The 15,775-nt window shown below is 37.7% G+C and overlaps 2 protein-coding genes across 2 annotated transcripts; one reads left to right on the forward strand and one right to left on the reverse strand.

Moving 5' to 3' along the window:
* Positions 1–882: 882 nt before the first annotated feature.
* On the reverse strand, positions 883–8,577 carry LOC144631440 (ADP-dependent glucokinase-like). The gene is made up of 2 exons (XM_078489865.1): positions 8,160–8,577; positions 883–3,138 (listed from the first exon to the last, which is right to left on the reverse strand). Exons 1-2 carry the CDS (start codon positions 8,483–8,485, stop codon positions 2,049–2,051), a joined length of 1,416 nt encoding a protein of 471 aa, XP_078345991.1. The 5' UTR covers positions 8,486–8,577; the 3' UTR covers positions 883–2,048.
* A 144-nt stretch (positions 8,578–8,721) lies between these two features.
* LOC144632118 (uncharacterized) lies at positions 8,722–13,345 on the forward strand. The gene is made up of 3 exons (XM_078490717.1): positions 8,722–8,775; positions 8,857–9,000; positions 12,758–13,345. The coding sequence occupies exons 1-3, from the start codon at positions 8,722–8,724 to the stop codon at positions 13,067–13,069; spliced, it is 510 nt and encodes a 169-aa protein (XP_078346843.1). The 3' UTR covers positions 13,070–13,345.
* Positions 13,346–15,775: the final 2,430 nt, after the last annotated feature.

Raw genomic sequence — 15,775 nt, forward strand, 5'->3', positions numbered from 1 at the left:
CAAAGAAGACTATTAAACACTCGTGAAATGATGAACATAACTTGGCTATCTCGCCGGGTTAGGGCTACTCATACATTAAATCTATTCAATAAGGCTTTAAAGGGGAAGGAATTTTGTGCCAGCTTATTTGTGCAGGCATACACACAATATATATAAAAAATTTACTCCCTCAAAAATGAGTATACACAAGATATGCCTGTAATACCTTGTGTCATTTAAAGGTAATGGTATGTTGCCTTTAGCCACGTCAGTAAGGACCCGGAACTAGACTTCCTGAATCTTAGCAAGGAATTTTTTCAAAGTTGAAATAATGCACACAGTCTACGTGACGAGTTTGAACATCGATCGCGCACTATTTCTTCAATCTTTAACAAAGGGAATGGTATTTAAACTGGTCCTTGGCATTGTTTGAGTAATAATGTATAAGAACACCCGAGAAGTGCGAAAAGCACTCGGCCGCGCTTCGTGCCTCTATATGCAGTTCTCTTGCATTGTTTGAAATTGAGGAGTACGAACCGAACCACAACCACAAAAACTTAACGCACTACCGAAACTGCACAAAACCGATCCAGAAGGGGGGGGGGGGGGACTCCAATATGAAAGAGACGAGGATGCTCGTTGTTAATTTTGATTTTAACCTCAAAAGGAAACCCGTTTGGGTGTGGCTCACGTTTTTATTTTTGTCTTGACGCTTAAATATACAAATACTATAAAAATGGAATTTATATTTCCTTGCATGGTACCCAACGATGGGTACCATGGGATTGGGATTTTGCCTGGAACAATCAGTAAAGACGCTAATATAATAATAATAATAATAATAATAATAACAACTTTATTTAATGAGGGTTACACTTATTAAAAATAAAAGGCCCCCCCCTATAATCTTCTGAGAACTTTATTCACGCTATCAAGACTGACGACTATAGACTTGAGTCTTATGATGTGAAAACACCGTTCACCCGTTTGTTTGAACAACTATTAGTGTTCTTATTTCTTAGGCAAATTTCTAGAATATTTAATTGCAATTATTATTCAGGAGTTAAGTTATGTTGGGAGCAGCGCAAACAACGACAGGCGAGAAAAAAGGACGAAAGTTATTACCTTTTTTCCACTCGCCGTTTTTCGCGATGCTCCCAAACTAATCGAACGCCTGGAACAGGCTACCGAATCCTAGCTAGGTGTGTGTTCCATTACTTCAATGTTTTACAAATGTATGTCTTTTTCCAATGTGCAAAAGTCAAGTGGAACCACAATCCACAGCCAAATGGTTTACGTAATGGTTTCACTGCAATGTTTTAGACATTTTATGACAATATCTGTTGTCTATAAGAGTGAAGACCACAAAAAATGAGGTCTATTTGCTATTTACAATAACACCAAACATTTACCGTGTGAGTTTGGGGGAAATCAGCGCGAAATCACACTTTCGCTCGACAGCTCATAAGCTATTACTCTACACTAGAAACAAAATGAGATACCTACTAGTTACAACATTAGACACCAATCAATCCCCGAATACTGAGTCAGCTTAATTTTCTATTGTGTTAGAATAAATAAAAAAACTGTTTAGGACATTTATCCATGCATTGCAAGACTATGTCACAGGCCACAGGCACTTCTTCAAACTAGCTTTCTGCATATTAACCCACAAACTCGCTATTGAAAACGGCAACAAAAAGTTACATGTACCTACAGTTTCTCCTACAACATATCTCAAAACTGACTAATTATGCCCCTTACATTACACTTGTAACGTATTTTCTCAAATAAACGCCGGGTCTCGAATAAACGCCAGGTTTCCAAGGAAGAGTTGTAAATAACCCCCACAAACATTTATCCGAGGTATAAAAAACTGTAGTTGTAATGGAAACATGCAAGTCTGTCAAAAATAATGTATAAAAACCTAGTTTAATAAACCCTGGAATTGAATAAACTGCAGAAGTCGATTAAATGCCAGGTCCACCAGGCCAAGTTTGAAATAAACACTGGGGGCGTTTAATTGAGAAAATACGGTATTAACAAAAAGTGAGAGTTTAGCATACAGCTTAAATCTGCAATACCAAGCCTCCTGCTGTAATATGGTCACCTCCACCTCCCGTCTGCAACACTTGAGTACAAACTAACACTGGAGCAACACAGATTTCATAATCATTCTCATCCCAGCAAGACACAGGTGCATTGGCATTGAATTGAACTCTTGGACTACCTGGAACTATACTTTTGGAAAACGAATCATCCATAAACAATTTCGATTTCTTAGGATTAATTTCCTCTGAGCCACAGACATGCCTAGTTGCTGTCAGGGAGGCCTTAGCAGCAGCTGCCTTGGTATTTTTCCAGTTTGATCCTTTAGTGGTTAAAATCGCTTGAAAAGCAAGAGTATGGATGTGCAGTCGAGTCAGCTGCCTCTTTCTTCCCTTTCCATAATTCTCTTTTGAAATCTTGTAGACATCTCTCATGAGATCGAGTACTTTTGCTACTCTTGGTTTCTGACTTGAAACAACTGTAATGTTTCCATAAAGGAGCTTACTCCACAAGTTTGGAAGTTCCTGTTCATTCATGCCCATAGAACTTGAATAAGGTAAAACGTACTGCAAAAGTTCATCAAAGAATGTTTCTTGGTGGAAAGGTGCCATTTCAAAATGAATTGGAACATGCACTGTCTCAAGAAAAGATGACAGCTTTTCCAAGATTTTACCACTGTCCCCAGGATTGAAGACTGGAAAGTTGTCCAGCATATGAAGACCAGAAACTACCAACACTGATGGTGCAAAGGTTTTTACCTTCTCTTTAAATTTTTCCATTGAATTCAAGTAAGGATTGTGTTCATCACTGTGTAGCACTAATCTGTTGGCTCTCTGTGACTTAAAATTTCCCCAAGGAAAGTGTGCAGGATACTCCAGCAGCAAATGGATGTCATCCACATCCACAATGTTGCCAACTGCAGTCAAATTCTCAGGGAGTATCTCCAGTAACTCTGCAGAAGAATCAGCAGCAGCAACAACACGACAGCCCTCAAAAGCAAGCCGCTTACCAATCTGTAATCCACTGCCTCCAACAAGTTTACGAGTTCCTTCAATCTCCAGGGCTTTGACGACCATCTTATGAAAAAACTCCTTGTCTGTTACATAGCGACTGAAAAAAATACAGAAGTTATTCAGCAGAACTATGTATAAAAAGACTAAGTAGTATTACAACTCAGTTTTTTCAAGAGTCCAGAAGAGAAAAAAACTGCAAACGAACTGCCTAGCTATCTTTAGCAGCTTTCTGCTGAATATATTTTTTTTAACACATCATTATTCTTTCATAATATCTTGGCTTCCAATGCTGTTTACAATAGCATGCAGTAAGGGAGAGGTAGCCATACCCCAGAATTGGGTATAGCAAGGTAGATCTGATGTTGGGCCAATTAAGTGACCCATACTGCCAGAGGTTCTCCTGGCTTATGTAGTAAAATTTCTACTTTTCCCCTGAATGGGATGCTACTGTGAGTAGTCCAGTTCGTTCCTGCCCTGAATCAAATTTACTAGTATCCATTCAAAAACAAGTATGGCAAAGGGGCACTGTGGTAAGAGTAAAGTGGCTTGCCCTTGATCAAAATGCAATGTTTCCACCCACGGCTTGAACCCTGACCTCTCATTTCCCATATAATTTTACTTGGGATGAAGATATGAGTAACAAAGGTATGCGTTTTATGCCATTTTGGCAATTTGAAACCAGAAAAGAAGCTGGATTATTGTAGTATAAGAGCTGCTTTGAAACGTTTGCCGGCATATGTGCCTGTGATGGTGTGTTTGCTGCAAGTTGCCTCATCTTATAATTATCTTCTTGTTTAAACAAATTCTTGCGCTACAAAAACACAAATATGGTGTCAGGAGTGAGACAATTCTTCCCAGCACCTGTGAGAAGCAACACTGAATGCAACTCACTGTCACCAACTGATCAACTGAGTTTTCAACCACATGCTTAAATCATGAGATAAAAGTATGGTTGAGCCCTTCCAAAAATTTGATATGTACTTTACTAAGAGTGACCCCAAACTCATGTTGGTTGCATCTGAGGAGAGAGCTTAAGCAAAATTTTGATTTGTGGGTCAACATTGTCGGAGAAAGGGCTAAGGGCTATGTAACTTCCTAAAGGAGTTCTGCCAACAAGCAGAACCGTTGTACTGTTGAAATGCTCGGAGATATTAGCTATGTTAAAAGCTACTCTACAATCCGAGGGTAAACAAAGTATTCACTAATTCACTAAGATTTCTTTCTCATTTAACCGCTGGCCGGTTAGCTCAGTGGTAGAGCGCCGGACTGTCTTGCGGGAGGTCTCGGGTTCGACTCCCAGACCAGACCAACACTCAGGGTCTTAAAATAACTGAGGAGAATGTGCTGCCTTTGTAATTACATCTGCAAATGGTTAGACATTCTAGTCTTCTCGGATAAGCACAATAAACCGTAGGCCCCGTCTCCTGCATCTCCAGTGTTATTATCAGCAGGGGACGTTAAAGAACCCACACACTCATCGCAAAGAGTAGGGCATGAAGTTCCCGGTGTTGTGGTCTGTTTCTATGGGTTGGGTGGTGGGGTGGGATCACACACATGGACGGATAGCGGCTGCCATAGGCGCCTTATATGCTGATGTCCGATCTCATCCCATAATTCTAATTGTAAAGCGCATTGAGCTTTGTAAATGCGCTATAAAAGCACCTATATTATTCATTTACTGACAATCACTCAAAACTATATGATCAGGACACAGCTCTGCATCTTAAGATGAAAATACAAATTATCTCTCTTGAACCCACCATTCAATACTTATTGCAAGAATCAAAGTCACCAAATGTTGATGCTAATAGACTCCCAAAACGTGGTAATTATAATATGGAACATTTCCTTAGCAATAAGGAAAAATAAAGCTTTCAAATTACTTCCTTTGTCAGCTGCATACAGAGATTTGCTGGTGCTTTTCTTTTATTTGTCATTAACATCAGCCTGGAGCACCAGAGGTCACACCCTACCAAGAGTAAATGAAACAGATAATAACAAACAAACTGATGAGAAGGCTGGAACATTAAGTTTCAATCTGGGAATGATGAATTCAGGTGGTGTTTATACTGGTGTCCAGGTATGTTATCCAATAGCCAGTTTTACAAGCCCTCATATGGCATGTTATAAGAACCTCCATGGAATAAACATGAATTTTAAGAATTTGCATTAATTTAAGTGACATTAATTTTTGTCATGGTTAATTTTCGCGACATTATTTAAGTGAAGTGTTAATTTCCATGACCTATTTTTCTGTTCATATTACCCCATTTTCTGGATCCTATCCAGACATAGTTGACTTTAACTGTGTTACGATCTTTTGCAATGTTAAATCATACCGGTATATCGTTAACAATATTTCCAGTTCATGCCTGGTTTCAGAAGGGCAGTTTGACATCTGACACATCAACTTCTCATGATTTCGACCCAAAAAATTCAATGTTGAAAAAAAAACTGTTCTTGTTGTCGCCACAAACTGCACTTCCTTGTGTCAATCCCGTTAATTACCTTCATTTTAAAAATTTAGCTCCTCTTTCATATTAATTTCCTTAATTCAGAAGTAAGTTTCTCTGCAATTCATATTACCGGTACTTTAAGTCGCATTAATTTCAAATACCTTAATTAACACAAAAGTTTATTTCCTATAATAAGGTTTCCGTATAACAGTTGTTGAAGTAAAGATGCCACCATCTCTCATTCAGTCGAAGGAAGATGTTAGATGCCTCATTATCCTTAAAGAGTACCTTTTTGCACCAATTTTCAGTGTAGATTTACTTATTCAAGTCACCACAAGGAGTTCAAAGCATTATGGTCTGGTCATTACATACGTACAAATTACATATGTACAAATTAAAGGATCCTAGTCAACCATGATGCTTTGCGCATATCAAGAGCCTAATCCGCCATTTTAAATGCCATCTATTAAAATTCGAGTGTTTTTAATTGTGGCAGACAATCCAAGCGCATCCTCGCGTACGAAGTATGTTCACATCTTAAACTACCATCAAAGTCTTAAGTAATTATCTGTGCTTCCTTTCGAGCGTTTATTTTATTGGTTTCTTTTAATTTGCCGTTAAAATATTCGTTTGTAAGTAGGATGCTCGATGTCATCTCGCGTTCCAAAGCGTGGTATCTGAGTGGTAGCCGAAGCCACCGAACAAACAAAGAGAATTCTTTCGCGACAATCAAGGCTCTGGATTTAAAAGAAATATAGCCTTGTCATAAAGGGCTTAGTTATAACCAGTTTGCAGAAATACGACACTTGTTTTATTCTTGCAAGCCGGTTTCTAATTCCACATTTGCATATGCTAGAGCACTCAAGCACGGTATTTCGAGAAGGACAACCAGCAGATTTAGCCGTTCTCTTTCCCTCCACGTAATCTTGGAGAAAAAAAAATTAAAAAAGAAAAAAGAAAACGAAAAATCTATAAAAAAAAAAAAATTTTTTAATTAAAAATTTAAAAAAAATATTTTTTTTTTCGGGGCCCCGGAAGAGAAAATTTTTTTTTTTTTTTTTTTCCCCCCCCCCCCCACAATTTTTAGGGATTTTTTTTTTTTTTTTTTTTTTTTTTCTTTTTTTTTTTTTTTATTTTTTTCTTTTTCCCCCCCCAAACACAAGACTCCTGCAGTTGCCCGAATATAAACAATAGTAGAGGCGTGGCTGACTAGGATCATTTAAAAAAACAGGCACTGGCTCTAGCTTGGGCTCTATCTGATTGGCATGTTCAAAATCAATCTGGAGACAGACCACAGCCCACTTGTCCCACCGTTTACTACAAAGTTCATTTATTATTGAAATCCATTGAAGGAGTGAAAGATTCTGTATGCATGTGATGCAGTTTAACGGCATTGCGGTAGAAAACGTCCTAGCAAATATCTGTATGCTGCGGATATACCCTCTTAAGACTCTTAGAAGCATTTGTCTGACAAAGGAAGTAATTTGAAAGCTTTATCTGAAAGCTTTTTTTTATCTGAAAGCTTTTTAATGGTAATAGAACCAGCATCTGAGAAGCAAAATCACGTATGAATTGAACAAAGAGGATGCGCTGAAAGTCACGATGCGGCATGTGTAGGAAGGATGGCCGTCTAACAAGCGAAAGTTGCATGAGCCAGTTAGAAATACTTGAGTGAGAATGACAAGCTCTGTGTTCACCACTACTTACTTCTTAGAGAAGGAGATTAATCCTCACAACTACTCAGGTAGGATAATATCATGTTATGATATATCAGTAAAGTGTCACAAAGATATAAGAAAATGCAGTTTGCTCCATTGGTGACCAGGTTTACCATGTGAAATTGAAGAGATGGTACAAACCTGAAACATCTGCTTTTCAAAAACTGAGGCTAATTTCACTAACACTTGCTGACCGGGCCACCAAACCTTGGATAAACCTTCAGCCTTAAAAGGGTACCCCTTTTGGGAGGAGCCTTCCCATATAGTAATGCTGTAGAGAGTATACCCTACTCATTCTTAAGAACAAAAAAACGTAACATCTAATACTTAACATATTAAGTATAAACACCGAAATGGGCTGCAAAAGCGTGCTTGGTCACATAGTTGAATCTTTTGACCCTAGCACGCATGTCCCACACTTCTCTGTCATATTGGCTTGTTTTAAGCAAGTACACACATGTCATCCTGAGCACTTACTCCCTCCCCCCCCCCCATTTCCCCCTCCCACCGGGTTCAGCTCCTAAGAGTTTGCGTTGTTGATCATGTAGGAAGGAGCATGAAAATCCCCATTCTCATCCCCAGAGTCCCAACTCTTTTGGTCTGTACCAGGAACCAAGACCTTTGGCTGGCTCTAACACCAAGTCTGCAATTCACTGACTGATTGTCAAATCTGATTGGCTGAAAATACAGAGCGGGTAGAGGTCTCGATCCCTGGCACAGACCACAAGGATTGTGGACGAGAATAAAACATCCCTCTCAAGCCACCACAGTTTCATTACAGAGTTCCCCCACAGGAAACACTTCTAACAGGGGCAGCTTCGATCTCTTGAAGTACAAAGTGAGGGCCTCAGTTTAGTATAAGCTTTAAAGAAAAAAAAATAAAAAAAAAAAAAACCCCAGGGGGAGAATTCTTTACTTATTAGTGTGATACAGAGCTTACTTACGATGAAGCTGCACTATGATTGAAGAAGAACGCAAATGTTTCCAGAAATTCTTTCTCGGTTTTCACAACATCGTGAGGTTTGGCTTCATCGGGAGGTTCAAGTTTCATTGCTTCTAACAACTCCAGAGAATCAACAAAATAATCCACGGTTGCTTCAAAGCAAGAGGCTACTTTGGGTGATCCTTGAACTGGATTTTCTTGTTCTAAATATTCCAGTCCATCTAAAACAGCTAAAATACGTCGATCGAGGCTTGTTACGTGCCTATAATAAAGATACGCTGCTACAACAACTATAATGGCGACTGTGGTAGCCACAATATTAGCCATTTCTCCCCTTAACAAGATCTTCAAAAGGAGAGAACAAAGAACGAACAACTTGTCGCTTCGTGTCCGCGATACCAGCGGTCAAACGTGGCAACCTTGTTCTTCAACCTGTTCTTCAACAATCTCGTTCCCAGGAGCTCGTTCCCATGACGCGGACTCTGGGCCCGTTTCTCAAAAGTCACCCGATTCGCCCGAAATCGACCGCATATAAGCGAATCGAATTATCATCAAATTACCGCATGCAAACGGATAAAGTAGGCCCTATTCACCTATCGAGAATTGTGACGTATCAGGTAAAATATGTGAGTCGGAAGGCACCGTCGCTGTCGCATGCGACTAACGTGGGAAACATGGCTACCGATTGCTTGGTTTAGAGTTTTTTTCATAGCTGCCAGCTTTGGAAAGAAAGAACCACACGCTTGATTTCAGAGGAACAAAAAAATGTTTTAAAAAAGTACCATGAAAAGGGGATAAAATCTACAAGACGGGAAATGGGAAGCAAAATTAGGGAATGTGCTGCCTGAGGAGCAAGTAAAGGTAAGCTTCCAACAATTGAATATAAGCTTATGATTTATGAATAATTCAGTTCCTATGTCGTACGCTTATAAGCAAAAATAAATTACTTTCCTTCACTACAACTCATGCATTAAAGTGTTAAAAGCTAGCTGATATCGGCCATCGAGTGCTGCCTCGATGATAACCTGAACTAGTTCTGCAGGTTATCATCGAGGCAGCACTCGATGAAAGCATTTTAGCTCGAAATAACGGAGTTTCGAATAACTGAATTTCAACTAAATGTCTAACTGTATTAAAATTTAAGGAAAGATTTCCGCACAGCCCCCTACATTAATTATGTATGCAACTATTTCATACTATCACTATACATAAACAGCAATCATGAAAAGAACGAATCAGTCAGAATATTGTATGCATAATTAATGGGGGGCTGTGCGGAAATCTTGCCAAATTTAATTGTACTGGCGACACACACAGGCTGCAGTTGTTGTTTTACGTTAGCTCTGATAACTACGTTTATATACGTACCAGATTGAGAGAATAATTCATCAAAATAGCGAAATTATCCATAGAAAGCAGCCTTTATAAACTTACAACATAGAGCCCAATGCCCTATTCAATTAAAACCACCATAAGATAAATTAAAAATAAAATATAGAGGGCGCTAAATCGAATCATTACGGTAGCTCAATAAATTTATGATTTTTTAAATATTATTAGTGTTCAATCAAAATGTATATAGCAAATTCTTGTTTACTAATCTGATTTGTAATAAAAATAATAATTTCTCTGAGTAAATAAATACAGAACTAAAGCTATACATGCTTTAGCAGCTCGTGTCTTGATAACTATAATGTTAAAACATGTTTTAGGCCTGATAGTGGTCATCCTGAGTGAACTTGAGTCAACTCACCTGCAGATACGAAAATATGATGAGTCACTTGGAATTTGATAAGTTTATTATGGCTGTAGTAACACAGAAATCTCGAACTGAAATTCCGTGTGACTGTGTAGCGCATATAATTAGTGTTCACTCTAACAAGCGTGCCCGCTCATACTGTACATTTTAATTTGTCACTTTTCAAACTGATCACGTGCACATGCTGTTTTCTGGCGTTACAATTTACACTGAAGAAGGGGCAGTAGCCCCGAAATGTATGGAAATATTTTTCTTTCATCGGTGCATTTTACATTTACATTTTACATTTTAAATTATTGCTTTAATATATTACGGCTGTACAGGGTTTGAGAAATATATCAAGCTAGGTTATTTATTTGACATAAGTAGACCTATTAATACAGGTGTATTATATTTTCCCTTATGATCATTAAACAACAACAAACCAACAATACTATGAAGGCAGGTTATAATTAGGGTATTGACTTTTCGGAATGAATAAATGTACTGACTTTACTGAATGAATGAAATAATACCTGGTTCTTAAACCTTAAGACTTAAGGGTTTAAAGGGACACTGTCACCAGTTTATATTCAAAACCTCAAGTGCCTAAAGACATGGAAACAACCCTCCAAGTTAAGACCATTTTAGTCACCATGGCGACTAAAATTTTGGAGCTGGCAACTATATTGAAACCGAACTCGCCAGCCTGGCGACTAAAATGGAAAAGAAGGATTGAAAGTGTGAGCTTAATTTAGCAACTAAAATGTTTCACTGGTGACCAAACTTGAGCAGTTGGTGGCCAAATGGCCACCAAGGAAAAAAATAAATTTGGAGGGTTGGGAAACTACGAATAGTGGTCCAATTTTGTTAAAAATCACCATGCAAGTGTACTGAGACGATAAACATAATATCAAGTGATATTGTTGTGATGTCATCAGGAACATTAGATCTCCACTTGAAAAAACCAGGCTGATGTTTTCAAGTTTTGCCCTTGTGGACTGGAGAAACACCTAAAAATTATTATGGCTCCCTTTCTCCTTGAACAACAATTTATTTTCCATCGTCAACTTGATGTACTTGGTACACTCCATCTACGAGAAGACCTATTCACCAATTTAAGTACTTTTTAGCGAAAAAGCATTAAAATCCCTGTGACAGTGTCCCTTTAATTTAAACCCCTTATTTAAAATTTAAATTCTCCATTCTATTTCCCACCTAATAATTTGACTTACCGTATTGCGTTAGTAGATATAAAATCCTAGCTAGTTACTTTATATCTCACAAGCATTGTATGTATGCTTTATATTTTTACATAAATAATTAAAATTATCATTGAACCAGCAGCAACATTGCATTTATTACTGTCACAAAGTGTGAGGCACAGCTGTGGCTTGATGGTTAGCATGCTAAACTCTCCTTTGCTTAATATTAAAATGCAGTACAATTAATAATTATTTCTATTCAAGCTGCATTGTTTGGTTCCATACTCCCCCCCCCCCCCACAGGAGGGATTAAAAATTACTGGGGGTGGGAGGGGTAAAGTTCTGATTTCTGCCTTCCTTGGTCACAGGCCCATTTTCCCAAAAAGCAGCTGGTCGCAGAGCATAGAAGGGGTCTCAAAGGCCAAAAAGGTTATAATTATAAGGAAATGTATGAACCTTATTGGAATTACCAGAGGATGGGGGGGCCTTAGGAAAAATCCCTTTTGTGGGGGAGATATGGATAATTTTTGGAACTACACATTTTGAAATTAATTTAGAATATAATTAATTTGCAGAATTTGGATAAAAAATCATAGTTAATAATAATAATAATAATAGTTCAAGAATTAGCGGTTCTAGAAAACAACAGACTTCTAGTATCAAGATGCTCCATAGAAAGCAATAAGCCGAGGGTACAATTTTTTCCAAGAGATGTCATGTGAGAGGTGAAATTATAATATTCTTTGCTTGTTTTCGATCATCCTGCCTAGTTAATTGGTAAACACCATTGTGTTTTTGGTGATCATCCAGGTGTGGACATTTTTTGGGCTAGACAAAATTATCATATGATTGTGTTTATTACTAACTATTATTCTTATATCAGTGCCGTGCATTCTTGCTAAATATCTGTTGCTTTCAGATAGTCATTAGGGGTACTTTGTTTATATTGTATTAATGTCCTTTTTTAACATATTTTTTTTATTTGATTCTCTCTTTTTTGATAGTAAAGCAAAGGGAAAAAGGAAAAGTGTCTGTTAAAGTAGTGCAGGAAGTTTTTAACAGAAAATGCAGTATGAAAAGCTTTGTATTATTCTTTGATTCAGAAAACAATACAACATGGTATATATGGTATATATTAAGGTCATCATAAACCTAACTTGAAATTGTTGACAATTCAGGAAATCCACCACCCTGATAAGGTTTTCAAGAACTCAGTTTTGAATTATAAACAATTCTTTATCATTTTTATGCCCTTCCTTGTATTATTCTATACTTGCTTTAAGATCATAGCACAATAGTTATTTAGGTTATATTTAATATGAATAACTGCTAAACTGCCTTGTGAATACAGGAAATATAATTTTCATTTCAAAATGCATCCTTATTGCCTAAGAAACCAAAGAATCAGAATAAAAACTATTGTCAATAGACTCTTGAACACACAAAATTATTACATTGAGTATGTTTTGTGTGGTAGAGTTATTGTATAGTTTTACTAGTAATAATAATAGTTAATACATTTATAGTAATAATTTATGCATAATTTAAATTTATTAATAAACAGGTGTATTGCTGTATGACATACAATAGGTATAGTGTAACCTAAAGTGAAAGAAAACTTGTCAAAACAATGGATGCAATTATAACTAAATCACCTTTTTTGGTTTCATTGTAGGTGACCTTGTGGGAAAAGCAGGCCAGAAAATGCCCTATGTAAGAGCAGGGCAGATGGGAATTGTGTTCAAAGATTTTCCCAACACTTTGGAAAAAGAATTTGGGATAGATCCAAGAAAGCCACACTTGTATGGAAGTGCGCAACGGCGAAAGTTTGCTCTCTCACGGTCCATCTTCAGCCAGTCATCCACGTCCAGTGACGGTTCATCCGCATCTTCCACAAGCCAACTATATATACTTCGTTCGGAAAAGCGTCCAGAGATATATAATTTTATAAAGTGGCCTGGTACTTAAAAAATGCTCAAATAATATTAGCGAGGACCCTGGGAACGAGGTTGCGTCTTTCTTAGTGCTGAACAAGTGTTTTTGAATAAAACGAAACAGTGTGACATTGTATTGCTGTTATTGTCTTTGACCCTGAAATGAAACATATCTTATGAACACACACCTTTCACCGAATGGAAATAATATGTAGCCGAAAGTCGAGTACACTGCCTAAGAATTATGATATGGAAGTACAATTGATGTTTGTATTTTAGTTGACAGTTTATTAAACGATCTGTCATTTGGGGTTTATTGTCGTTTCTTTTTTCATTTTATTGGCGCGCTAGATTTAGGTCGTTCGTTTTTCTGTTTTTTTTTTTTTTAATTTAAATACGCGGCATGTTGTGAAAAGTTAACTATGCTAGACTACTCGAAGGCCGTTAATGTAGAGGTCAGCGCTTTTTTAAAGGGAGGAATTTATAACATACCGAATCTACTGTTTTTTCATCGCTGGACTTGAAATGTGAGTTCAAGCCCAAATCTAACTAACTTAAGGCCCCATTTAAACCCCATTTACACGACAGAAAATTTTTGGCACGGCTAGGGTAAAAATGGTACGCGTCCAAAAAAATGGTTCGGCACGGATAAATTTTGTCGTGTAAACGACTTTGCCTCACCCATGCCGAACCAGAATTTTACCCGTGTTCCGGGACCTAGTCGCGAGGTAGTACGAGCACGAATGCGTGCACGATGATGCACGATGTCATATGTGTAAAGCAATCATGATCATAGTCATCGTCACCGTAATCGTCAGCGTCATCATAACTTTTGTTGTTATTTTTTTTGTTGTTGTTGTTGCACTTGCAAATGTTTTATTGAGTTGACCCCAGGAGGCAGAAAATTCGTGTTCAGAGATAAAGCGTTTAATTTCTGATACCCGCTCCTTGTCAAAAACACTAAGAGAGCTAGCATTCCCCAGCTCCTGATCCGAATCTTTCAATTCAGAAATGAAGTTTGCAGATATGCTACGCACACTACGTGCTGTTTTTTTTATTTCAGTTGCAATGAACTAAAAAAGAAAAGTGAATCGCGGTGTCCCAGTGCGTCCGGCCGTCACGTCTCTTTCCAGGGCCGTACCTGCCGTTACGCAAAGTACGCAATTGCGTACCAGAATTTCCCAGATTATTTTTGCATTTAACAGACCTTATAATAGAGAAGAAAAGTCGTGTACTGTCTTTACGCGTACTGATGTTTTTCTCTTGAACTTTTTCTGCACCTAAAACGTGAACGTTTGTCGAGAAAGCAAAGTTTTGTTCGACTCATTTTCAAAACTCATTTCATTCAACCTCAAATGTATGTAAACTTCCAGAAGAATTTAAATATGGTAACGAGTAACTTAAAATAAGTTTGAATTAAACTTACAACAAGTTGTCACGAAAATGTTATTTTGTCTATCTAAAATCTTTTATCTGTCAACGTTTTCTTTTTCCTATCCTTTTTTGGTTTGTACATGATCAGTTGTATAGCACTGATACGGCATATCTATCTGCGTCAAGAAGTAATTCAGCTGACTGGCCGAATTTCAATATAACCAATGCAAACGAGCCTTCTTACTTTGCCAGTGTCCACTAGAGCGGCCATTTATCTTTATGAGAAGATCTAGAGTCAAGATGCGCTCAACTTTGAGAACTGAGCGGCACTTTGCTCTGGTGCTTAAAGCGATAATCTGATGGACTCTGACATTGCAATACGGGCGTTTTGCGCTAAAAAAAAAAGAACACAAGGTTAGCTTCTAAATTGTTTTTATCGAAATTTCGTATGAGGTCTGCACATAGTTATTGCTTACGGAAAATATTTACCGAATGCGATGCCTATGAAAGTAAAGAAATAAACGGACATTTTCTAATTAAAAACACGTTAACATGCTCCAATGTAATAATGCTATCAAATAATATATATATTGACAAGTTTGGTTTTCTGGTTGAGCCAAGTGAAGGTAAAATCTAGAGTTTATATCTTGATTTGTCAAACCCTTTTCAGTTCAGAATGCAAAAAAAGAACAAAACAAAACCTCCCTAAAAGCTTGTGTATACAGCACTCGTATGATCCCTTAGAGATGAAACCTCATCTCTTACTGACTTTGTGCGTACTACTAAAAATTGCCTAGGAATGCCCCTGCTTTTCCTCGCCTCCTCCTACTCCCCCCTCCCACTCATTGTGACCTTTCGTCCCCATTCCCCAACACTACCTGGGCAAAATGTTTCTTCTACATTTGGTACTTAAATCGACTGAAAAAAATTGCTAGTCCACGATGTAGTGGAGACCTTTCACTTTGTGATGACTCGAGGACACCAGCACTCTTTGTGCTAATTTCGTTATAAATGTTTAGAAAGACTTCACATGGTTAGCTAACACACGGTAAATAGCTATTATTATATCTTTTGGCAGCAGGAACATCAATTCGCCTTCAAAAATAACCTTTAAAACTGTATGCCCTTACACACAATTGTAAACACTGACGAGGAATACGGCAATTTATTGCTATAACGAAGTCGTGTGCTAAACCTGACTACTAGACCGACGTCTGGAAAAGGACAGAAAAAAGACCTTTTTGCACAATTTTAAGAAGAAACTAGTCGGTAAAAACCATGAATGAACTAGAACAATAATATTTTAAGAAATAGTTAAGTATAATCGTGCGGGGATGGCGACGATGGACGCTGTGTGACTTGTGGT

This window comes from Oculina patagonica, chromosome 12, assembly GCF_052425735.1.
Source record: "Oculina patagonica isolate OP01 chromosome 12, crgOcupat, whole genome shotgun sequence".
In the NCBI taxonomy this organism is placed as follows: Eukaryota; Metazoa; Cnidaria; class Anthozoa; order Scleractinia; family Oculinidae; genus Oculina; species Oculina patagonica.

Excerpts from the sequence above, each read along its gene's own strand:
- LOC144631440 (XM_078489865.1), bottom strand. The coding sequence starts at position 8,485 with ATGGCTAATATTGTGGCTACCACAGTCGCCATTATAGTTGTTGTAGCA. Across the intron at positions 3,139-8,159 it reads AATCATAGTGCAGCTTCATC|TCGCTATGTAACAGACAAGG; the intron begins GTAAGTAAGCTC and ends TATTTTTTTCAG.
- LOC144632118 (XM_078490717.1), top strand. The coding sequence starts at position 8,722 with ATGCAAACGGATAAAGTAGGCCCTATTCACCTATCGAGAATTGTGACG. Across the intron at positions 8,776-8,856 it reads CGAGAATTGTGACGTATCAG|AGTTTTTTTCATAGCTGCCA; the intron begins GTAAAATATGTG and ends TGCTTGGTTTAG. Across the intron at positions 9,001-12,757 it reads GCAAAATTAGGGAATGTGCT|TTTTTTGGTTTCATTGTAGG; the intron begins GCCTGAGGAGCA and ends AACTAAATCACC.